This window comes from Rhinoderma darwinii, chromosome 1 (assembly GCF_050947455.1).
Source record: "Rhinoderma darwinii isolate aRhiDar2 chromosome 1, aRhiDar2.hap1, whole genome shotgun sequence".
Taxonomy (NCBI): domain Eukaryota; kingdom Metazoa; phylum Chordata; class Amphibia; order Anura; family Rhinodermatidae; genus Rhinoderma; species Rhinoderma darwinii.
Window position 1 is genome coordinate 456,215,885 of NC_134687.1, and position 26,337 is coordinate 456,242,221.

General features: G+C 44.1%; 1 protein-coding gene across 1 annotated transcript in view; it reads right to left on the reverse strand.

Moving 5' to 3' along the window:
* TXNRD2 (thioredoxin reductase 2) overlaps positions 1-26,337 on the reverse strand; it is a 136,465-nt gene that overhangs the window by 40,358 nt on the left and 69,770 nt on the right. The window contains exons 9-11 of the mRNA XM_075832459.1: positions 24,668-24,687; positions 19,535-19,626; positions 19,227-19,401 (exon numbers count right to left, since the gene is read on the reverse strand). Of these exons, the coding sequence (XP_075688574.1) occupies positions 19,227-19,401; positions 19,535-19,626; positions 24,668-24,687 (287 nt within the window). The remainder of the gene's footprint in view (positions 1-19,226; positions 19,402-19,534; positions 19,627-24,667; positions 24,688-26,337) is intronic.

Here is a 26,337-nt window from a genome sequence, read left to right on the forward strand (position 1 = left end):
ATGGGGCCCCAGTCAATATAGTTTCTGACAGAGGGGTACAATTTGTTTCCTTATTTTGGAGAGCTTTTTGTAAAAAGTTGGAGATTGATCTGTCCTTCTCCTCCGCCTTCCATCCCGGAACTAATGGCCAAACGGAAAGGACTAACCAATCCCTGGAACAATATTTAAGGTGTTTCATCTCTGACTGTCAATTCGATTGGGTCTCATTCCTTCCCCTTGCTGAATTTTCCCTGAATAACCGGGTCAGTAACTCGTCAGGGGTCTCCCCGTTTTTCTGTAATTTCGGGTTTAACCCAAGGTTCTCCTCCGTTTCCCCTGGTTGTTCCAATAATCCTGAGGTAGAGGATGTTCATCGGGAACTGTGCACTGTCTGGGCCCAGGTTCAGAAGAACCTAGAGGCGTCCCAGAGCGCACAAAAGATTCAGGCGGATAGTAGACGTTCTGCTAACCCCCGGTTTGTCGTCGGAGATTTGGTCTGGTTGTCGTCCAGGAACTTGCGCCTTAAGGTCCCGTCCAGGAAGTTTGCTCCCCGATTTATTGGACCTTATAAGATCATTGAAGTCCTCAACCCTGTATCCTTCCGTCTGGAGCTGCCCCCATCCTTTCGCATACATGACGTCTTCCATGCCTCCCTCCTTAAACGCTGCTCCCCGTCCTGGTCCCCCTCGAGGAAACCTCCTGTTCCCGTTCTCACCCCTGAGGGGGTGGAATTCGAGGTGGCCAAGATTATGGACAGTAGGATGGTCCAGGGCTCCCTCCAGTACCTGGTCCATTGGAGAGGATACGGGCCGGAGGAGAGGACTTGGGTACCTGCCCGTGATGTTCACGCTGGGGTATTGATCAGGAGGTTCCACCTTCTCTTCCCTACTAAACCGGGTCCTCTTAGTAAGGGTCCGGTGGCCCCTCATAAAAGGGGGAGTACTGTTAGGGATCTGTCAGGTACTACGTCTAGGTATACTCCTGGGATTAATCAATCCACACCTGAGGCCAGACCTGTTCGACTGACACCATCTCCCACCAACCAGGGTGGCAGGCTCAGGAGTGGGAGAGCCTATCGCGGCCTGGTCAGTCGGAGTTAGCTCCGCCCCCTGTCCTTTATTACCTGCCGTGTTCTCTTCCTCAGTGCTTGTAATTCTTCTGGATTCCTGGCCTCACTGCTGCTTGCTCCAGCCTGCTTCTGCCGTGCTTCTGCCTTGCTTCTGCCTTGCTGCAGTTCCGCTTAACCTGCTTTGCTTTGCCCCTGGCTTGCTTCCTTCTCCGTGCTCACTTTGGTATACTCCACTTCATCCTGGTCCTGACTACTCATTCACCGCTCCGTTTCCTCGCGGCGTTCCGTGGCTACTGCCCCTTCCCTTGCGTGTTCCCTGTCTGTTCTCCCGTGCACTTAGACAGCGTAGGGACCGCCGCCCAGTTGTACCCCGTCTTCTAGGGCGGGTCGTTGCAAGTAGGCAGGGACAGGGCGGTGGGTAGATTAGGGCTCACTTTCCCTTCACCTCCTTCCTGCTATTACACAGACAGCTGGAGGCAGACCGGCAGCTGGGCACGGGCCGACAGCCGACGGCTGGACACAGGCCGACAGCCGACGGCTGGACACTGGCTGATAATAGATAACTGGCTACAGGCTGGTAGCGGATAACTGGATAAAGACTGATAACAGATAGCAATAGATAACTGAAATCAGATGGACACCGGAACTTTTGCAGGACGCAACTAGGTTGTTCCAATGTTGCTCAGGCAGCAGGTGGATTGTGAAAATGCCTTAAATTCCTCCTGCAGCAACAGATTATGAAATAGTCCCGGAGCAACAAGGATTGGATATGAAATTTTTGAATTGCGTTCGCGCTGGCCCTTTAGGAGGCAGCTGGCGTTCATGCACTAGAGAACATACGGCCGCGAGCATGGGAATAACAGTAGACGCCAGCAGCCTGGATGGAGAGCAAGAACAGGCTGTAGGTGGAGAATGTACAAAACCTGATGGTGGGGACCGCCAGCAGGAGCAGCACCTGCCGCTGGCGTTACATAACTGAGTGGCCAAAGCAAAAGCCTCTCTGGACTGAAGTTATACAATGTACACCTCCTTTGCTCAATCTCTGGAGAACAGTTGTGCCAAAACCTGGAACTTGGTGGTGCAGAGATTTAGAAATCCACAAAAAAATCTTAGGATCTTCATCTAGGTAGCATTGGCAGGTGCAGAAAAGATGCAACAACCACGGCAGATACTGGAACTTAAGAAACAGGTTGGTCAATCGGTTGTAGTGAAAAAACCATGCAGAAATCGCATGCATGGCTTGGACATTCTCTAGTTCCCAGCTTCATTCTTGGGCCAGTACTTATACGTCTGGTGGTGAAGAGCATCTGACAGCGGATTGTCTCCGGGATCCATGGCATGAGAAAACGGTCCTGATCAGGTCTCTGGACCAGGAGCGGAATCTAAGGAATTATGCAAGCTTCACCTTGAAACACCTCTCACGAGAGTATGGACTTTGTGTAGTTAATACGCAGGTCGCGTCCCCAGTATAGTCTCCCAATAGCATCGGCCTATGGCTTGCAGATGGTAAACTATCTGGCCATAAGTATGTGGAGACCCGACTATCGCACTTATAGGAGCTTGTTGAACATCCCATTTTAGTACCACAAACGTTAATATGAAGTTGGGCCCACTTTTGGGCTTCCAATCTTATGGGAAGGCTTTTCACAAGATTTTGGAGTGCGTCTGTGGGAATTTCTGCCCGTTCACCCAAAAAAGCATTTTTGAGGTGAGGCACTGATATTGGACTAGAAGGTCTGGCTCACAATTAGCTTTCCAATTCATCCCAAAGATCTTAAATGGGGTTGAGATCGGGACTCTTTGCAGGCCAATTGAGTTCCAAACACGTCAAACCATATTTTTATGGACCTCGCTTTGTGCACAGGAAAAAATTCATGTTAAAACATAAAAGGCCCTTCCCCAAACTGTTGCCATAAAGTTGGAAGCATAAAAATTTCTAACATGTCTTTATATGCTGTAGCATTAACATTACCCTTCACTTGGAAAAAAAGGGGCACATCTGAAACCCTGAAAAATAGCCCCAGACCATTATCCCTTCTTCATCAAATTTTACAGTAGGCACTATGTAATTCAGAATTTCATCCCTCAGACTGCCAAATAGTGAAACATGACATCACTCCAGAGAACACATTTTGACTGCTAGAGTCCAGTGGCGGCTTTCTTTAGAGCACTCTGTACGATTCTTGGCATTGAACATGCTGATCTTAGACTCAGTTACTGGATCATGGAAACCCATTTCATGAGGCTGCCGATGCACAGCTCTTGCGCAGATGGCATTCTGCAGTCTCCTATGTACTAGAATACATGCAGGCTGAAGAAGCCGAATGGAGCACCATTTTTTTTAAGAACAACCAATAATATGTGTTTTTTTTAGCACATTAAACAGCCAATCCAATAAAAAATAAATAAAAAGCTCCACACTTGTCCATAGACTTTAAGATAGATCAAGCCCATGAGTCCGACAGCATTATCTTTTTAAATGGGATTTTCTTTCAACTAGGCCTTTAAATGGCACATCTGCGGGCAGGAAATACTGAAACTGCTATAATTTCTAAGGCTTTATCAGAGGCACCTGGTGTGGGTGTGCTCATGTGGAGAAAATACAGAATGAATCATACCCAACACCACATCAATTTGTCCGATTAACATTGTGCATCTAATCTCAAAAGGGTGGAGACAAAAGAAAACAAACAACAACATTGGAAGTAAATAGACAACTTGTATTTAACCCCTTGCGTACCTTCGACGTAATAGTACGTCGCTGGCCGCTTATTCCAGCGTACCTTCGACGTACTATTACGGCGCAGGAATAAACTGTCACTATGTGAAATCACATAGAGACAGAACAGCGGCGGCAGCGGTCATTGACAGCTAACCGTCTCTGCTACCGGCCTGGGGACCAATTAGCAGTCCCCAATGCCGGCGATTGCTGTGATTGGTCAGTCTCTGAAGACTGACCAATCACAGCCGTCTGTGACGTTTTCTGCAGGAGAAAGCTCCTGTCACTTTCTCTGATCTCCTCACTTCTGTGAGATACGTGAGGAGATCAGAGAAAGCGGTGTAAAAAAAAACAAACACTATTTTTATTAAACCCTTCCCGAAAATGGGCGTATAGTAACGCCTTGAGGATGAAGCGGGCACAGGAGCTGTGCTCGCTCCATCTTCATCGGATGTCGGCTGTAATATACAGCCGACATCCCACTGCAACTACAGCGATCACTGTCCTCTCCGATCGCTGTAGTTTAACCCCTTAAATGCCGCTGTCAATAGCGACAGCGGCATTTAAGTGATTGATACAGAGGGAGGGGGCTCCCTCTGCACCCCATTGCCCCCCCCCGCGAAAAATCGCGGGGTTCTGATGGTTGCAATGGCAACCAGGAAGCCTAGCAACGGCTTCCTGGTTGCCAGGTACGGGAGCCTATTAGGTCCTGCCCAAGGCAGGACGTAATAGGCTCAACTGTCAGTTGTAAAGTGACAGTTACAATACACTGCACTACATCAGTACATACTGAAGTAGTGCAGTGTATTGTGCAGGGGATCAGAAGATCAGATCTTCCAGTCACCTAGTATGTGTAAAATAAAAAGTGAAAAAAAAGCAAAAAAAAAGTTTTAGATAAATAAATAAATACAAGTTTTACGTAATAAAAACAATAATCGCCTTGTTTCCCTGATCAAGCCCTTTATAATTAGAAAAAAAATGAAAAAAAAAGACAAAAACTAGACATAATAGGTATCGCCGCGTTCGTATCGGCCTGACCTAAAAAAATATCTTATTATTTATCCCGCACGGTGAACACCGTAAAAAAAATACCATAAAAAACAATGGCAGAATTTCCTTTTTTGGTCACGTTGTTTCCAAAAAAATGGAATAAAAAGTGATCAAAAAGTCGCGCGTAGCCAAACATGGTACCAATAAAAACGACAGTGTGTCACGCAAAAAATGTATGTACTCCGCACAGATTACATATGCCCCCACATTATAAACTGAAACACCAGTAAAACACTAAACAAAACTACTACCAAGCAAAATCTGCGCTCCAAAAGCCAAATGGCGGTTCTTCTGGGCCTGGCAATGTGCCCAAACAGCGGTTTATGACCACATATGGGGTATTACCGTACTCTGGAGAACCGCTTAACAATTTATGGGGCGTATGTCTCCGGTGGTACAAGCTGGGCCCAACGCATTGGGCACTGAAATAGCATATATGTGGAAAATGTCAATTTTATATCTGCAACATCCACTGTGCACTAATTTCTGAAAAACCTTTGGGGGTCAAAATGCTCACTACACTTCTAGATGAATTCCTTGAGGGGTGTAGTTTCCTAAATGGGGTCACTTCTCGGGAGTTTTCACTGTACTCGTACCTCAGCGCAATGCAACATGGCGTCAAAAACAAATTTAGTAAAATCTCCACTCCAAAAACGAAATTGCACTTTTTCCGTTTAGACCCTTGCCGTATGTCCAAATAGCCGTTTACAACCACATATGGGGTATTTCCGTAATCAGGAGAAATTGTGTAACACATTTTGGGGTGTCTTTTCTCCTGTATTCCTTGTGGAAATGAAAAATTCTGAGCTAAAGCTACAGGTTATTGGAAAAAAAAAATGTTTTCATTTTCACGGACCAATTCTAATAAAATCTATAAAACACCTGAGGGCTCAAAATGCTCACTACACCTCTAATTTAATTCTTTCAGGGGTATAGTCTCCAAATTGGGATCACATCTGGGGAATTTCTACTGTACTGGTACTTCAGGGACTCTGCAAATGCGACATGGCCCCCAGAAACCAATTCAGCAAAATCTGAGCTGCAAAATCCAAATGGTGCTCCGTCCCTTCTGAGCCCTGCCGTGGGTCCAAACAGCAGTTTATTACCACATATGGGGTATTTCCGTAATCAGGAGAAATTGCTTTACAAATTTTGAGGTGCTTTTTCTCCTTTATTCCTTATAAAAATTAGAAAATTCTGTGTTTTTTCCAAAAAAAAAGTCTCTTTTCATCTTCACAGACTAATTCCAATAAATTCAGCAAAAAACCTGTGGGGTCAAAATGATAACTATACCACTAGAAAAATTCCTTGAGGGGTATAGTTTCCAAAATGGGGTCACTTTTGGGGGGATTCCACTGTTTAGGTCCCTCCAGGGCGTTGCAAACGTGACACGGCACTGAAAACCATTCCAGTAAAATCAGAGCTCCAAAATCCAAATGGGGGTCCTTCCCTTCTGAGCCCTGCTGTGGGTCCAAACAGCAGTTTATTACCACATATGGGGTATTTCCGTAATCGCGAGAAATTGCTTTACAAATGTTGGGGTGCTTTCTCTCCTTTATTTCTTGCAAAAATTAGAAATTTTTACGTTTTTCCAGAAAAAAAGTAGATTTTCATTTTCACAGACTAACTCCAGAAAATATAGCAAAATACCTGTGGGGTCAAAATGCTAACTATACCCCTAGATAAATTCCCTGAGGGGTGTAGTTTAAAAAATGGGGGTCACTTTTGGGGGTTTCCACTGTTTTGGCACCACAAGACCTCTTCAAACCTGACATGGTGCCTAAAATATATTCTGAAAAAAGGAGGCCCCAAAATCCAAGAGGTGCTCCTTTGCTTCTGAGGCCGGTGTTTCAGTCCATTACCGCACTAGGGCCACGTGTGGGATATTTCTAAAAACTGCAGAATCTGGGCAATAAATATTGAGTTGCGTTTATCAGGTAAAACCTTCTGTGGTACAGAAGAAAATGCATTACATATGAATTTTGTAAAAAAAAATGAAATTTGAAAATTTCAGCTCTACTTTCCTTCAATTCCTGTAAAACGCCTAAAGGGTTGAAACACTTTCTGAATGCTGTTTTGGATACTTTGAGGGGTGCAGTTTTCAAAATGGGGTGTTTTATGGGGGTTTCTAATATATAGGGCCCTCAAAACCACTTCAGAACTGAACTGGTCCATGAAAAAAATCGCTTTTTGAAATTTTCTTAAAAATATGAAAAATTGCTGCTAAAGTTCTATGCCTTGTGAGGTCATAGAAAAATAAAAGGATGTTCAAAAAACGATGCAAACATAAAGTAGACATATGGGAGATGTTAATTGGTAACTATTTTGTGTGGTATTACCATCTGTTTTACAAGCAGATGCATTTAAAATTTGAAAAATCATAATTTCTTCATATTTTCGCTAAATGTTGGTGTTTTTCACAAATAAGCAATGAATTTATCGACCAAATTTTTGCACTAAACTAAAGTACAATATGTCACGAGAAAACAGTCTCAGAATCAATTGGATAGGTAAAAGCATTCCGGAGTTATTACCACATAAAGTGATACATGTCAGATTTGAAAAAATGGGTCTGGTCCTCAAGGCCAAAATGAGCTGGGTACTCAAGGGGTTAATTCTATGTTGTAGTTGCCTCGATACAGAAAACTACACAATAGACCATGTTTAGCCTAGCATATATCTATTTTTATGTAGTTAAACTGAATAAATAGTTCATATGTAGGAAACTTTCTTTTGCTTCTCACAAGTAACCATAACCTTCTATAATTAATATGATTCAAACAGGAAGCTACTATACAGGCTGTAATGTCCGTGGCTGCGGGCTGTCGGCTCCGTTCCCCTCCTGACAGCCGCAGCCACGAGTCGGCAAGCGCTGGCCCCAGCCTCTTCCTCAGGAGACGCCAGCGCTCACGTCCACTCACCTAAGGCGGATCCTGTAGGGTGCACGTGCACACTAGTTCCGGCTCTTAAAGGGGCAGCGCGCGCACCTGACATGGTGAATGAACTTTGACCAGTGAGTACCCTGGACTATAAGAAGGGGTCCAGCCCCCTAGTTCGATGCCTGAGCGTTGTTGTGTTCCCTAGTTTGTCTATGTGATGGCCTCCTAGTGTGTTACCTGTTCCAGTCCCTGTACCTGTTCCTAGCATTCCATACATTCCTGGTCTAGCACTGAGCTGTGCCAAAGTCATGCCGTGCTGCATCCACGTCTGACCTGCTTCACCTCGACTGATGTCCACCTGCTACCTAGTCCCAGCCGAGCCTGCCCTGCTGCTGTCTGAGCTGCCACAGGTACCTATAGACTCTCACCTGCTCCCTGTTGGCCAGCTGCCTTACCGCCAAGGTGGTACGGCCCAGTGGGTCCACAGACCCCTCGTGACAGTATTCTCAGGCCATGGACCCCGCTGGTCGATTCAAGACCATGACGACGTCACAGGAGATGCGAGCGGATATGCTGGACCTCCGGTCTCGACAGGACCAACACCTCCAGGCGTTGAACATCCTTGCACGTCGGCAGGAGGCACAAGCTGCTGTTCCTCCTACTACACCTCTTGGCAGTGCTGACCCGCGTGTTTCTTTGCCACTTCCTGACCGCTTTAATGGAGAAGCAAGTACCTGTCGTGGATTTTTGAACCAGTGCCAGATCCACTTCAGCCTGTATAGTAAGACATTTTCATCCAATGGCGCAAGGGTCGCTTTCATAATTTCTCTCCTCACCAGCAAGGCTCTTCCATGGGCGAACCCTATCTGGGAGAGACAACTTCCAAGCTTTGATCCGGACTTTTCGCATGGTGTTTGAGGAGCCTGGACGAGTCTCATCTCCAGCAGCATCTTTGATTGACCTCCGCCAAGGAGACACCTCCATGAGTGAGTACGCCTTCCACTTCTGCACCCTGGCGGGTGAACTGTTATGCAACAATGAGGCTTTGGTGGCAGCATTCTGGCATGGACTGGCTTCCAGAATTAAGGACGAACTTGCCGCCCGAGATCTGCGGTCTACCCTGGACGACCTCATCCTTCTGTCGGCCCAGAATGATATACGGATCCGGGAACGCTTCCAAGAGGATCGACAGGAGGGAGCCCATTCCAGTTTGGCTCCTACTTTGCAGCAACCCCTGCTGTTTTCAGATGTCGATCCTCCTAAAGAGTCTGTGATAATGGACCAGCATAAGTTATCCATGCAGGAGAAGCAATGCAGACGCACATCTGGACTCTGTCTTTATTGCGGTCTCTATGGCCATCTTGTGCGCCTTTGTCCCCAAAGCCTAGGGTTGCTAGGAGTGACAACCTTGGGTAAAGATGGACTTCCGTGTAAATTGTCCATACCTGTGTCCATAGTGTCCGGCGAGAAAACGCATCAGGTCTCTGCGTATCTGGACTCTGGATCCGCTGCTAATTTCATCCGCAGAGATCTGATGGACCTTCTGCAATTGCCCACCACCCCTCTGGAGAACCAGTTGACAGTTGCCTCTGTGACTACCTCTGCCAGATCCTGTTATAGCTGTGAACAAGCCGCTGAGGCTCGAAGTGGCAGCTCTTCACTCCGAACTTCTGTCTTTCTATGTCCTATCCAAAGCTGTTAACCCTGTGTTGCTGGGCCTGCCTTGGCTCCGACTGCATGCCCCAGTTCCTTACTGGAATTCTGGAGAGGTTCTCCAGTGGGGCCCTGAGTGTCAAGGTCGTTGCTTGGTGTGGGTTTGTTCGACTCAGCCTTCGCTACGTCGGTCATTGGCAGGATTGCCGAGTCATTATGCTGCATTTTTGGACGTCTTCAGCAAGAGACATTGCCTCCACATCGGGCGTATGACTGCCCTATTGAACTGATTCCTGGTCCATCCCTTCCCCGTGGTAGGGTATATCCTCTCTCCTTGCTAGAGACTATGTCCAGGTCCACCTATGTGAAGGAGAACTTGGAGAGGGGCTTCATACGGAAGTCTTCCTCCCCGGCAGGAGACGGGTTCTTCATTGTCAAAAAGAAAGATGGCTCTCTTCGTCCTTGTATTGACTACAGAGGTCTCAACCAGATCACGGTAAAGAATAAATATCCGTTGCCACCGATTTCTGAACTGTTTGATCGTATACGTGGTGACCGGATTTTTTCTAAGCTAGACCTGCGTGGGGCTTACAACCTAGTCTGGATTCGCCAGGGTGATGAATGGAAGACTGCATTTAACACCTGTGATGGACACTATGAGTATCTAGTAATGCCCTTCGGCCTGTGTAATGCTCCCGCGGTCTTCCAGGAGTTTGTGAATGACATTTTCTGTGACCTCCTCTATGTTTGTGTAGTAGTCTACCTCGATGACATTTTGATTTTTTCTCCAGATCCTATAACACACCAGAGACATGTCCGTCAAGTTCTGCTACGATTAAGGGAGAATCGTCTGTACGCCAAGCTGGAGGAGTGCGTGTTTGACAGAGATGCGCTACCCTTCCTGGGCTACATCGTCTCGAATAGAGGTCTCGAGATGGATCCTGAGAAGGTAAAGTCTGTTCTGGAATAGCCACGTCCTCAAGGCTTGAGGGCCATACAGCGCTTTCTGGGATTCGCTAATTTTTACAGGCAGTATATTCCGAATTTCTCCTCACTGACTTCTACTATCTCGAACCTTACTAAGAAGGGTATGAACGCCAAGGTGTGGACTCCCGAGGCAGAGTCCGCATTCAATAGCCTGAAGAGTGCCTTCACGTCAGCCACTATCCTCCATCATCCGGATATCTCTCTGCAGTTCTCGTTCGAGGTGGACGCATCCTCTGTCGGTGCTGGTGCACTCTTGTTCCAGAGAGGTCCCAAGGGCAAGTCAAGGGTATGTGGATATTTCTCCAAGCTCTTCTCTTCCGCAGAACGCAACTACTCGATTGGGGATCGGGAGTTACTAGCCATCAAATTGGCTCTGGAAGAATGGAGACATCTATTAGAGGGTGCAGCTCAGCCGATCCTGATTTTTACAAACCACAAGAATCTGACTTACCTCCAGGCGGCCCAATGGCTGAACCCTCGTCAGGCCATGTGGTCACTGTTCTTTACTAGGTTTCAGTTTGAGCTCCATTATCGCCCGGCCGACAAGAATGTGAGGGCCGATGCCTTGTCCAGGTCTTTCGAGACGGAAGACACCTTGGAGACTCCCCAGAATATTATTGATGCGTCTTGCATTATCTCTGTCAATCCCCTGCAAGTTGGGGACATTCCTCCAGGGAGGACTTTTGTGCGCCTGGCTGATCGTGGAAGAATCCTCCGCTGGGGACACTCCTCTAGACTGGCAGGTCACGCAGGGGCCCGTAAGACCCGGGATCTGATTGCTCGTCATTTCTGGTGGCCCACGCTGCCCAAGGACATTATGGACTTCGTTTCTGCCTGTTCTGTATGTGCAGTCAATAAGGCCGCTCACTCCAGACCCGCTGGTCTGCTCCAGCCATTGCCTGTGTCCAATGCTCCCTGGCAGCATATAGCTATGGACATTGTTACGGACCTGCCTCTCTCTGATGGATGCAGTGCTATCTGGGTGGTGGTAGATCGATTTTCGAAGATGGCACACTCCTTCTGCTCCTCTGTTGGCAAAGCTGTTCATCCAACACAACTTTCGCCTGCATGGTTTGCCACAGCATATTGTTTCTGATCGGGTGCTTCAGTTTACCTTGAAGTTCTGGAGAGCTCTCTGCGGACTCCTCGGTGTGAAATTGGACTTTTCATCAGCCTACCATCCTCAGTCCAATGGTCAGGTGGGGAGGATCAAGCAGATTTTGGAGAACTACCTACGCCACTTCATTTCCAAGCAGCATGATGATTGGGTGCAGTTGCTCCCATGGGCAGAGTTCTCATACAATAATCATGCCAGCGAGTCCACAAGGAATACACCGTTCTTCATTGTCTACGGCCAGCACCCACGAATTCCTCTCCCGGTGCCCGATACTTCCGAGGTACCAGCGGCTGACTCCACGTTTAGGGACTTTCTGCAGATCTGGCAGCAGACTCGATCCTCTATCCTAATGGCAGTCGACCGCATGAACCGGAAGGCTGACACAAGGAGAAGAGAACCTCATCAGTTTCTTCCTGGCACGAGGGTCTGGCTGTCTTCCAGGAATATCCAACTAAAGGTGCCATCATGCAAATTTGCTCCCAGGTTCCTCGGACCCTTTGAGATCCTGCAACAGATCAACCCTGTTGTCTATAAGCTTCGGCTGCCTCCTACCCTCAAGATTCCCAACTCCTTCCATGTATCCCTACTGAAGCCGGTGGTCCTGAACCGCTACACTAGGACTCCTAGCCCTGTGGTTGCCTCCAGCGGCCCTTCAGGAACCTTTGAGGTTCAAGAGATCCTGGACACCAAGAGAGTGAGAGGATAGACATTTTATTTGGTGGATTGGAGGGGGTTTGGTCCTTAAGAAAGGTCTTGGGAGCCAGAGGAGAACCTCAATGCTCCTACTATACTGAAGAAGTTTCTCTCTCGCTCTGGTCCCAAGAAGAGGGGAAGTAAGAGGGGGGATACTGTAATGTCCGTGGCTGCGGGCTGTCAGCTCCGTTCCCCTCCTGACAGTCGCAGCCACGAGTCGACAAGCGCTGGCCCCAGCCTCCTCTTCAGGAGACGCCAGCGCTCGCTTCCACTCACCTCAGCCGGATCTCGTAGGGACATGGTGGATGAACTTTGACCCGTGAGTACCCTGGACTATAAGAAGGGGTCCAGTCCCCTAGTTCGATGCCTGAGCGTTGTTGTGTTCCCGAGTTTGTCTATGTGATGGCCTCCTAGTGTGTTACCTGTTCCAGTCCTGTTCCTAGCATTCCATACATTCCTGGTCTAGCACTGAGCTGTGCCAAAGTCGTGCCGTGCTGCATCCACGTCTGACCTGCTTCACCTCGCCTGACGTCCGCCTGCTACCTAGTCCCAGCCGAGCCTGCCCTGCTGCTGTCTGAGCTGCCACAGGTACCTATAGAACTATAGACTCTCACCTGCTCCCTGTTGGCCAGCTGCCTTACCGCCAAGTCGGTATGGCCCAGTGGGTCCACAGACCCCTCGTGACACAGGCAAGACCATTGGGATGCATTTATTAAAAGATATACACTACCGTTCAAAAGTTTAGGGTCACTTAGAAATTTCCTTATATTTGCAAGAAAAGCACAGTTTTTTCAATGAAGATAACATTAAATTAATCAGAAATACACTCTATACATTGTTAATGTGCTAAATGACTATTCTAGCTGCAAACGTCTGGTTTTTAATGCAATATCTACATAGGTGTATAGAGGCCCATTTCCAGCAACCATCACTCCAGTGTTCTAATGGTACATTGTGTTTGCTAACTGTGTTAGAAGGCTAATGGATGATTAGAAAACACTTGAAAACCCTTGTGCAATTATGTTAGCACCGCTGTAAACAGTTTTGCTGTTTAGAGGAGCTATAAAACTGACCTTCCTTTGAGCTAGTTGAGAATCTGGAGCATTACATTTGTGGGTTCGATTAAACTCTCAAAATGGCTAGAAAAAGAGAGCTTTCATGTGAAACTCGACAGTCTATTCTTGTTATTAGAAATGAAGGGTATTCAATGCGAGAAATTGCCAAGAAACTGAAGATTTCCTACAACGGTATGTACTACTCCCTTCAGAGGACAGCACAAAAAGGCTCTAACCAGAGTAGAAAGAGAAGTGGGAGGCCCCGCTGCACAACTGAGCAACAAGACAAGTACATTAGAGTCTCTAGTTTGAGAAATAGACGCCTCACAGGTCCTCAACTGGCAGCTTCATTAAATAGTACCCGCAAAACGCCAGTGCCAAAGTCTACAGTGAAGAGGCGACTCCGGGATGCTGGCCTTCAGGGCAGAGTGGCAAAGAAAAAGCCATATCTGAGACTGGCTAATAAAAGGAAAAGATTAATATGGGCAAAAGCACACAGACATTGGACAGAGGAAGATTGGAAAAAAGTGTTATGGACAGACAAATCGAAGTTTGAGGTGTTTGGATCACAAAGAAGAACATTTGTGAGACGCAGAACAACTGAAAAGATGCTGGAAGAGTGCCTGACACCATCTGTCAAGCATGGTGGAGGTAATGTGATGGTCTGGGGTTGCTTTGGTGCTGGTAAAGTGGGAGATTTGTACAAGCTAAAAGGGATTTTGAATAAGGAAGGCTATCACTCCATTTTGCAACGCCATGCCATACCCTGTGGACAGCGCTTGATTGGAGCCAATTTCATCCTACAACAGGACGATGACCCAAAGCACACCTACAAATTATGCAAGAACTATTTAGGGAAGAAGCAGGCAGCTGGTATTCTATCTGTAATGGAGTGGCCAGCGCAGTCACCAGATCTCAACCCCATAGAGCTGTTGTGGGAGCAGCTTGACCGTATGGTACGCAAGAAGTGCCCATCAAGCCAATCCAACTTGTGGGAGGGCCTTCTGGAAGCATGGGGTGAAATTTCTCCCGATCACCTCAGCAAATTAACAGCTAGAATGCCAAAGGTCTGCAATGCTGTAATTGCTGCAAATGGAGCATTCTTTGACGAAAGCAAAGTTTGAAGGAGAAAATTATTATTTGAAATAAAAATCATTATTTCTAACCTTGTCAATGTCTTGACTATATTTTCTAGTCATTTTGCAACTTATTTGATAAATATAAGTGTGAGTTTTCATGGAAAACACAAAATTGTCTGGGTGACCCCAAACTTTTGAACAGTAGTGTACACAGGAGAATTAAGCAAAATCAGGGCTGCGATAACATTCAGATGTGTAGAAACTAGACTGATGTTTACAACTGTCCTCCAAAAAGCAGCATGATTTTTTTTTTAGGGGGGCTATAACCCTATGTTCATGATCACACTTGAATTTTGTTGCAGTGATATTTTTTCTTTTTAAATGTAGAAAAACTTCAGAACCAAATTATTACATACAAGAGAACAATATTTAAAAATAAAAAAAACGTATCCACATTTTGCATTTGAAAACTGTGCAGTATTTAGGGCTTGCTGTGCTTTGTTAAAGAGAATCTGTCACTAGTTTATTAATGCCCTATCTTCTAACTAATCTAATAGGTGCTATGATGCTGATAAGTAGTGTAGTTTATTTCAAAAACATTTATTATTTGCAAACAAATTTGGCTATACTTGCCAAATGGGAGGTTACTCGTTCTTTTCACTCTGGGCAGTGTAATGTTTTCTTTATGACGCTGTGAACAGTTCTCCACTTCACAGCCCAGCGTGACTTCAGCTTCAATGAGATCACGCTGTGTTGTCACTTCCGGCAGCAGGTCCTTCAACACAGTGACTCAGCGGTCCTCCAGGAAGACGGTCCGTGCATCGCCTCCAGCCGTGCCAGGACGACTCTCATCCACAGCAGCAGCCATGACCATCTTCCTGGAGTAGATGTAACTGCTAACCTTCTTTACATGTGGTACAGGGATCATGGCTTTTATCACAGTTTTGCATAATTTTTGAGGGTTTTTTTTTTTTGTGGTACTGTATTGTGCTATTTTCTTGCAACAAAATGTAAGTACGTCAGCAACATAGTTGTCACGTTGGGTTCGTGGACACACTGGGCCGTACCGCCTTGGCGGTATGGCAGCTGGCCAACAGGGAGCAGGTAACAGTCTATAGTTCGTATAGGGTACCTGTGGCAGCTCGGACAGTAGCAAGGCAGGCTCGGCAGGGACTAGGCAGCAGGCAGATGTCAGGCGTGGTATAGCAGGACATGCGTGATATGCAGCGCAGCACAGCATGACTACAGCTCAGCACGGCACTTGACCAGGATAGCACGGGATACAGGTACGGGAAACACTGGGAACTGGAAGACACTAGGAGACCATTTGTATAGACAAACTTTGGGTACAACAACGACGTTCAGGCATGGGAGGAAGGGGCTGGGCTCTTCTTATAGCCCAGGGTGCTCTGGGAGCAATCAGCTCAATCTCCCACCTGCGTGCGCTTTGGCTTCTTAAAGAGGCTCTGTCACCACATTATAAGTGCCCTATCTCCTACATAAGGAGATGGGCGCTGTAATGTAGGTGACAGCAGTGCTTTTTATTTAGAAAAACAATCTATTTTTACCACGTTAGGAGCGATTTTAGCTTTATACTAATTAGTTTCTTAATGCCCAAGTGGGCGTGTTTTTACTTTAGACCAAGTGGGCGTTGTACAGAGGAGTGTATGACGCTGACCAATCAGCGTCATGCACTTCTCTCTATTCATTTAGTCAGCGCATAGTGACACTCCGTTATTCACTATGTGCTGTCTTATACTGACACATTAACTTTACTGAAGTGTTTAGACAGTGAGTAGACATTCCTTCCAGCCAGGACGGGATGTCTATTCACAATCCCTGCACTTCCTTAACGTTTCTGTGGTACTTACAGCAGAGCAAGCGTAATCTCGCGAGATCTCGCTGTAAATGACAGGTTACAGCGAGAATACGCTTTGCTCTGCTGTAAGTACCAAACAAACGTTAACGAAGTGCAGGGATAGTAAATAGACATCCCGTCCTGGCTGGAAGGAATGTCTATTCACTGTCTAAACACTTCAGTAACGTTAATATGTCAGTATAAGACAGCACATAGTGAGTAACGCAGTGTCACTATGCGCTGACTAAATGAATGGAGAGAAGTGCATGACGCTGATTGGTTAGCGTCATACATTCCTCTGTACAACGATCACTTGGTCTAAAGTAAAAACACGCCCACTTGGGCATTAAGAAACTAATTAGCATAAAGCTAAAATCGCTCCTAACAGTGGTAAAAATAGATTGCTTTTCTAAATATGTAGGAGATAGGGCACTTATATTGTGGTGACAGAGTCTCTAAGTCTGGACTGAGCTCGTGAGCGCTCCCTGGTGGTCACTGTGGAACAGGACAGCCGCATGTGCAGATATCTCTGGAGAGAAGGGCGTCGACTGGATGGAAGGAGTTCGTGATCAGCGACCACGGACGTTACAGTAGTACATTACAAAAAATACTCAACCAAGCCAGCCACCCTGTCACTTGACCCAAGTGACATATTATTCTGGTTTCAAATAAAAATTGGTAATGCTGGTTATTTTATATAATCCTCTTCACAAAAACAAACAGAGATGCCCTTATAATCCCTTAGAATGTGAGGGCAGAAAGTGTGGCAATTATGATAATCACTACTAAGTGTTTGTTGGAAGGGTCTTTGAATGCTGTAAAGCCAAGATCACGCATCAAGTTATTGAATCAGTCTTTTGAGCCAAAGCCAGAAGTGGATCCAAAAGTATGGAAAGGTAGAAAGAAAAGTCTGATGCATCTTCTTTTCTTTGTGTCTACTCCTGTGTTTGTCTTTAAAAAATGGAACCAAAACTCTGATCCTGGCCTAAAATTAACTGGATCAAGTGAAGTTTATGTCCCACTGATTGAACAAGTGAGGATTATGTCCCCTTGCTTCCTCGGTGACATTGGGGGAGATTTATCAAACCGTTTTATAGTAAGAATTTCCTTTGTTGCCCATAGCAACCCCACAGCTTTCTTATATTAATAAGCTCATGTAAAATGAAAGTGGAGCTCTGATTGGTTGCTATGGGCAACAAAGGACATTCTTACTATAAGACAGCTTGATAAATCTCCCCCATTCATTTCAATTTTTTTTGCCCTTAAATTAAAATGGATCGACATTTCTTTGAGAAGACACTCCAGCCTATTATAGCTGGTACAAATAAAACCGATGTTATCGAATTCATTAAAACGCACTATTTACTTGCAAACAATCTGGACTGCGAAAACTGCCATCAACCTCTGCGTTGGATCGCTCATCGCCAAGGTTCTGATGGATATTCTTGGAAGTGTATTTACAACTGTGCGTCATCATGGGTATCCATCAGAAAGGGCTCTTTCTTTGAAATGTCGCACATCTCTCTGAAAAAGTGGCTACACATTACTTACCTCTGGTGTTTGGAAACCTCTGAAAAACAAGCTGCACAACTGACTGGAATATCCAAAAACACAGGGGGGCATAATGTACACAACTGACTGGAATATCTGAACGCAGGGGGACATAATCGTCACTTGATCCATCTCATTTATGTCAAGTGAAGCTTATGTCCTAGGGGGACAATCTTCATTTGATCCAATTAACCTTGCATTGCAAGGATAAAAAATTGCTAAAAGATAGGATACAATAAAAAATATATAAATATAGATAGACCCACAAATCCATTACTTTGACCTACAATTTCTAGATTCCTTCATCTAGCCCAGTCTTTCCCAAACCTGTGCTCGAGACAAAAAAGGCAATGTCTTGAGGATTTCCCAGAGACACAACTCTGTCACTAGTTTAGTAATGCCCCATCTCCTAGCTAATCTAATAGGCGCTGTCACACTGATAATGCTAGTGAAAAGTGTGTCCCAAAATATTTATTATTTTCAAAGTTATGAGCTTTTTTTTCTAAATATGTAAATGAGCCTTTATTACACAAGTGGAAGGGAACAACAGCGATTCTCCTGTGGTGGAGCTTCCTCACAGCCTCTGAAGCTGTCCAATCAGCATGAAGCTGCTTCACACAGTGTGAGAGACGAGGACTAGAGGGAAAGGGGATCACTTCAAATAACCATATATCCGGCTGAGGAGCACCTAGAACAGGAGATTCTAATCATTCATATGACACCAGGATCACAGTTCTGGCTGTGACACAACCGGAGATATCGCCAGTTGAATACACAGTCGGGAATGGAAGCTGTATACTATAAGATCACTGTGTTGCTCGACAGGGAAGGGGGAGAAGCTGTATGCTGAATGGACAGCGTCATAGAGAAAATATTTCACCGCCCAGAGTAAAAAGAAAGAGTCACCTCCTATTTGGCTATTAGGGCCACATTAGCATATTTAGAAAAATGCTCATAACTTTGCACATAATAAACATTTTTTTTAAAAACAAATCACACTGTAGTTATGAGCAGAAAAGCGCCTATTAGATTAGTTAGGAGATAGGGAATTGATAAACTGGTGAAAGAGTCACTTTTAAGGCCTGGTTCACATCTGTGTTGGAGGCTCCGTTAGAGGCCTCCGTAACAGATCCGGCCCAAAAAAATTACTAGAAACTATAGCGCTATGTTTTCTGGTAAAACCACGGACACCCTGACAGAAACCCGACGGATCCTAGAAACCTCTGACAGGGCAGAACAAAGGAAAGACAGACGCACATGTGAACAAGGCCAAAGTGAAACAAATTAAACCACCTGTGCAACATAAAGGCCTGTTGGTGGTTCCCCGAGGACAGGTTAAAGAATCACTGATCCAGTCGGTCATGATAAGTAATGGAACCATAGAATGTATGTTGTCATACATTACCACAGGTCACCCATGTGCACTCCATCCCCTCTAGTTGCCAGTTGTCCGTTTAATTAAAATCTGATGTAAATTAAAATAAATAAATTATAGTTTGACTCTGTCTGGAGTTTTCACCTGCACAATATATCTTACCTACAGCCCACATAACAGTGTCAAACGTGTCCAGTTCTTCTTTTCCAGAATCTATGTATTTCCAAGTCACCTGAAGTTTCCCATTCTCCAGCTTTGTAACTCTAGATGGAACACATTTCCTCAAGAACTTTGTCCCATATGATTCCATGTAATCGGTTACTAAAGTAGACATTTGCTGTAGAACAGAAAATAAACATGTATATATGTTGATATCTAAATAGATTTCAACAGATTAACAATATTGTGTTAATCTCTTTACACAAAAATATCAATCAGTAGAATATAGTAGATTAAAAGCAGGTTCATACCTGATCAAACCCTCTCAGAGGAATGCTTCTCACCATTGCAGTGGTTTGCAGTCCAATGCCAGTCAAGAACCCTGCACACTCCAATGAAACATCTGATAGAGTGTTATGGAGAACACAGGGATTTCTCATGATAGTCATTATACATACTAACTTCTCCTTTGCTTTCCTCTCCCCTTGCCTTCTTTCAATGCAATTTAGGTGGTCGTCTCAAAGGGGTTTCAATGTAGTGCTTGTCATACCTATGCAGACATTAACTTACTGTTTGCATTCTTTATTGACCAGCTTATTTTTTCATTGTTGCATTTCAAAAGCCATAACTTTATTTTTCTGTAGACATAGCCGTGTGAGGGTTTGTTTTTTATGGATCAAGTTGTAGTTTTTCAATGGCACCATTTTGGCATACACATAACTTATTGATTCGCTTTTTTGGGAGGTAAATGGAAAAAAAACCTGAAATTCTGCTATTCTTTTTTTGTGTCTTAAATGTACGCCCTTTATTGTGTGGTATAAATAACATAATTTATTCTGCAGGTCGTAGCAAATTACAGCAATAGCAAATGTATATATATATATATTTTTGTTTTACTACTTTTGCACTTTTTCTTTTAAGTATTTTTGTGTCGCCATATTCGAAGAGCCATAATATTTACATTTTTCTGCTTGACATAGATGTAGGAGAGCTTATTTTTTGTAGACTTGTGGTTGCCTAAATTGCGTATCAATGTCAGATACGTAAGGGAAGAAATGTGGCTGTCTGGTGCTTGCAGAAACTGCGTAGACATTTTAGATACAGGACTGGCAAGATGTTCTAAGGCAGCAGGAGCCACGAATGAAGAGCCAGTGATGGAAAACGGTAGGTCTTGGAGACTGGATTATAAGGTGTAGTATCCTACTCACGAGCTAAAAAAATAGGGGTGAGAAAAGTAGGAAAAAAAATTGGATAGTACAGGCCATGGAGGTAGTGCACCTGTATACCAGTCCCATGTTGCCTGCAATATCGGTCTTCTGCCTCGTTCCTCACGCATCCTATGACCCTTTCTTCACAGCCGTATGGCTTCCCTTCGATAGGCTGCACAGCTGCTAAGTGTGGCCTAGTATGTCTAAGCCTACATTTTTGATGGCGCCAGACCGCGGGGGTCAGATGCCTAGCTGGGGCGAATGGAAGGCAAGGTGACTCTTCTCCAGGATAAAGGCAGGTGCAGCCTAATATTCTGCATTGAGAAGCTGACTGCTAAGTGACAGCTAAGGTCGCGCACGCCCACCTAGTGCAAGGTGGCCCTACCTGGGAGGGAGGCAGAGAACGGTATAGTAGACTGCAGAAAAGCCACGGGTTAAATTTGGATGCGACTGGCTGGAGGAGAGGGAAAATGGGGGAGAGTTCCACTTAGCCAGCGGCCAGCGTGCCGCCGACTGTATTTGATGCCACCACCGACTGACAGCCCTGAGGTAGGATTAAGAAACCCGCTGCTTATACTCAACCACTTACATTTTTAGGTGCTCACAGGGTAACCTCTTCACCTTGCACTACAGAGGGGTTACCGGCATACCACCTGTGGAAGCAGAAGAGAGGTTAGGTGATCGGCGGTAGAAGAAGCATAGTGCGGAGGAATGCCTGGTTTCCTTGGCAACCTCAGGAGGTTGACTAGGCTAGCATTAAAACTGACACCGACCTGAAGCTGTATAGAAATAATTAAGAAATAAAACTAAAATTAAAAAAAAGCAAATAAGACCTGCAGAAGCAGAGAGGTCTGTCACCTATGGACACTAAGCTAAACCTGATTATCCCAGTGTCTGCAGGAGGGGTATAGGCGGAGTAGGAGCAGCTAACACTTTTATGTTGCATAGTGTCTCCTCATAGTAGCAGCAACCTATACCCACGGTCTTCTGTGTCCCCAAATGACATGAGCGAGAATTTTTTTTAAATTTTTTTTACTGCTTCTCACCGTTTTTCTCTAATTAAGACCTACACAATTAATTAGAATGCAACATTCCAAAAAAGTTACATTTTACTCTGGGCATGAAGGCACAAACACCCCCAGTCGTGAGAGGGTTTAATAGAATTTATCATCAGAAAATTACATATATTTTCTCAACAGTTTACGTAAACATATTTAAAAAAATATGTATGTTTTTGTGACCCTATCTATAGAAAAATCCTGAAACATCACAGTTTTCACACTGGTCATTGAGCCTCACAAATGAGCTGATTTCTGCAAATGGCACAGAGAATGCCCACGACTGCATAGAAGTCAATGAGTTGTTTTCTTACTAAGGTTTCTTAAGTGTATATTCCTGCTGTAAAACAAATCTCTAACTGCTGCTCACAATGCAATATCAACAGTTATGTGCCCCTACAACCAAGACGTTAGCAGCAGATCCTTTAAATCCTGTTAAATTGCAAGGTGGAGCCTTCATTGATCGGACTCTTTTTTTTTCTCCAGCACATCCCAAAGATACTTGCTCGGATTGAGATTTGGGGAATTTGGAGGCCTGTTCAAAGACTTGAACTCTTGGTCATGTTCATCTTACCATTCCTGAACAATTTTTGCAGTGTGGCAGGGTGCATTATCCTGCTGAAAGAGGCCACTGCAATTAGAGAATACAGTTGCCATGAAGGTGTTCTTGGTCTGCCACATGAATGCCAGGACCTAAGGTTTCCCAGCAGAACATTACCCAGAGAATCCCACTACCTCCATTTGCCTTTTCCCCATATTGCATCCTGGTGCCATCTCTTTTCCAGGTAAGCAATGCACATGCACCTAGCCGTCACATGATGTAAAAGAAAACGTGATTAATCAGACCAGGTCACCTTCTTCTATTGCTCCATGGTCTAGTTCTCATGCCCAATGTAGGCACTTTCGGTGGTGGAAAGGGGCATCATGGACACTGACCAGTCTGCGACTATGCAGCCGTGAATGCAGCACGCTGTGATGGCACTGTGTTCTGACATCTTTCTATTAAAGCTAGCATTCAATTTTTCAGAAATTTGTTCTACAGTAGCTCTTCTATGGGATCAAACCAGAAGGAACCAATGAGCCTTGAGCGCCCATGACCCTGTTGCTGGTTCACCACTTTTGACAGCTGTTAACAATTTAATACCGGGAACACCCCACAAGACCTGCGATTTTGGATATGCTCTGAACGTGTCTAGCCATCCCAATTTGGCCCTTATGAAAGTTGCTCAGGTCCTTACACTTGCCCATTTTTCTTGCTTCCAACACGTTAAATTCAAGTACTGACTGTTCACTTGCTGCCTTATTTATCCCGCCCCTTGACAGGTGCCATTGTAACAAGATAATCAATGTTATCTATTTCAACGACGATATTTTAGGCTGCGTAAACTACAGAATCAGCCTATGAACAATTGCTCGTTTATTGGCTGATCGTTGCCCTGTTTACACAGGGCAATTATTCGCTTTGTGAACGCTCGTTTGCCTGATAATTGGCCCATTTAAAAGGGCCCTTAGTGGTTATAATGTTGTGGCTGAACAGTGTATATGTCTGATTGGTCATTTCATTTTTTTCTATTTTTGCATATTTGTCACACTTAATTGTTTCCAATCTTAAATCAAATGTAACACAAAGACATCCTCCGTGAACACGAAGTACAAATCCCAAACTATCATTTCATTTGTTAAAGAGGCTCTGTCACCACATTATAAGTGCCCTATCTCCTATATAAGGACATCGGCGCTGTAATGTAGGTGACAGTAATGCTTTTTATTTAGAAAAACTATCTACTATCTATTTTAAACCACTTTATGAGCGATTTTTAGCTTTATGCTAATGAGTTTCTTAATGCCCAAGTGGGTGTGTTTTACTTTAGACCAAGTGGGAGTTGTACAGAGGAGTGCATAAAGCTAAAAATCGCTCATAAAAGTGGTTTAAAATAGAAAGTTTTTCAAAATAAAAAGCACTGCTGTCACCTACATTATAGCGCCGATCTCCTTATATAGGAGATAGAGCACTTATAATGTGGTGACAGAGCCTCTTTAAAGGAAAAATGTTATCAAGCACCAACTAGCCTTGTGCAAGAAATATTTTTTCACAGAAGTGGATGATTGTGTTTTTGCATACAGCTCATAACATGTATTTGTGCTTTTTCTCCATACTGTCACTTGTATGCCAGTTCTTTTAAGCGTGCCTAAAGAACTTTATCTGTTAACCAACCTTTACATTTTTATTAAATTGGTTCAGAATCAATCATTCACTAAATGTTATTTACTGCAGGTGTACATTTGCATTTCATTATTTGCTTGCCACTTTCCTTAATTAATTTTTTTTGCCAGCGTTTAGAACTTTCTAAACGTATCACCCATGCACTGAAATGTTTCTGCTCCAAATGAGCCTTACATAGTTACATAGCTAGTACGGTTAAAAAAATACATATGTCCATCAAGACCTTATTCAAGTTCTTTTTGGAGTGCTATAGTTATTTTTGGTCTGTGATTTCTGGGTATGTGAACCCATTCCATGATTGCTTTGCACCAATATCTATATAAAGATAATTTTCATTTATACCAGTCAAGTTGTTTCTTTGTATTTTGGGCATGCTATCTTTTTGTAATATTTATATAACTAAAGTATCATCTGTACACCCCACCACTCCCCAGGATTGTTTTGTCATCCATAGGCCTCATTCACAGGAGGGTATTTTACGTCCGTGTGCAGTCCACTTTAACAACAGACAGCACACTTACCAATGCATTTCAATAGGGTTATTCACACATCTGTGTTTTTTGACGGAGCGTGTCGTTGCGTGAAACTCACTGCATGCCCTATTCTGATCTGTTTTTGCGGACCTCGTTGCCCACTGAAGTCAATGGGTCCATGAAAACAACGAACAGCATACTGATGACATCCGTGTGCTGTCCGTATTTCATGCATAAGTTGCTCAAGAAATGCAGAAAAAAAAAAAAAAAAAGAAAGTAAAACCAGGAAGTGAGAATCATGAACGAGAAAAAAACTGATGCCATACGGACAGTCATATGCATAAAACACGACCTGTTTTTTTCCACACGCAAATCAGTCACGCTCTTGTGAATGAGGCCTCACTGTTAAGTTACATATTAAAAGAAACCTTAATAGAGTATGTTAGGAGCAGGAATAAGCCGCTCTAATGTAAAAGGATACAGCTGGCTCCAACCACCAATCTGTCAAGAAAGTAAACAGAAAAATGTATTATTTTTTTATTGCATGCTGTCACATAAGTAACACACCTTAATAATATCCTGATTATTATGTGATTACAAGATTAGAGATGTAATCTGTCCCTCTATTAGAGAAAATAGTAAACAGAACGCCTTCCAAGCTCATAAAGTCAGAATGCATACTGCTAAATAGAGAAGCCTTACATGCTGCAGGATTCAGCTCTCGCTTGATGCTGTAATAAAAATGGTAAACCTGACAATCAACATTTCCAATAAATGACCACACGGAATGGATCACAAAATATTTTTATTTAAATATTGTTTACACTTTTTCTCTATAATGGTTAGAACATAAAAGTCGCTTGAATGTCACATGAGCATACTTTCATGTTACTCTATGGGGAAAAAAGTGTCTTGCATAAAGACACACAAAGCTGAAAAAAGTTAGCTACAGCCATTGGGAAAATGGAATTAATTAAAACAAATTGTGCCATGTTCCAATGGAAGCTTCTAGGGCAGAAGGCACCATCCCTTGGCACATAGAGTGCCTATGGGTACATAATATGCACCCGTAGGGACTCTGTGTGCCACCATGCAGGGTCCATTCATGTGGTTTTGCAGTGTGCATGGATCCTAAAGTCATACAATATTATAGTGCTGGAGAATGTTTTCCCCAATTGAGCCACTTTAGGACTGGATTGTAGCAAAATTATTTTATTTGCACCTTACGTTTTTGTTGCAAATTTTGATGCTTTTTTGTGTAGAAATTACAGCATAAACAACATCCGGACCGTGAGATATACATGTATGGCGTGCGGTTTTTAACAGGTTAAGGTAGGCTCAAACTATATAACTAGAGGGGTTAGTGTGATTTGTGGACATCTTTGGTTCCTAGATCAATCCCTGATTGCTTCTCCCCAACGTATATTGCTGATTTCTGACTGGCAAGGGAAGTGGTTATGATTTGCTGCTCCAATCTAAGTTCCTACTAGTACAGCACTGGATAACCATGGAGGAGATAAATGTGTTGTTTTGAAGGAACCCAGTGTCTGGTGCATTTGTACGGGCACTGATGACGGACACTGAAGAAGTAGTAACCACACTGTAGGACCTGATATATGAATATTTTAATGGTACTGCTGTGGCTGGTATAATTTAATGTAACATCTGGTGGGCACAATGATATTGACCATTCTGTGTGGAGCTTACTGTAGAGTTGGCACCTCTAATTGGCCTACACTACTGTATGTGTACTGCAGAGTGGAAGATCTGTATGATGGCGAAACTGTCCTGGGCAAGGGTTGCTGAATACCTGTTTTAGGGAGCCCAGTTAGCAGCCTCAATCGCAGCACGTGGTGCAGAAAATTTCACAGATGTAAACCTCACTCTTTTTGTTTAGCCGGCCACACTTCCAAAACCAAATTCTGGTTGTAATCTCATGAGAATACTTTGTTCTCTGCGTGAAGAAGGTGAATGATATTTATGAAACCCCTAAAATATTCTACATTTAAATGCCAAGTAATTTCTTCCCTCCAAACCATAGATGAACAGGAGCTATGTGAACAACGGCAACTGGAATATTTAATAACATTTATTAAATTTGGAAAGTAGAGTGGTGCAGTGGAATTATATTACTGTATTCATTGATAGGTC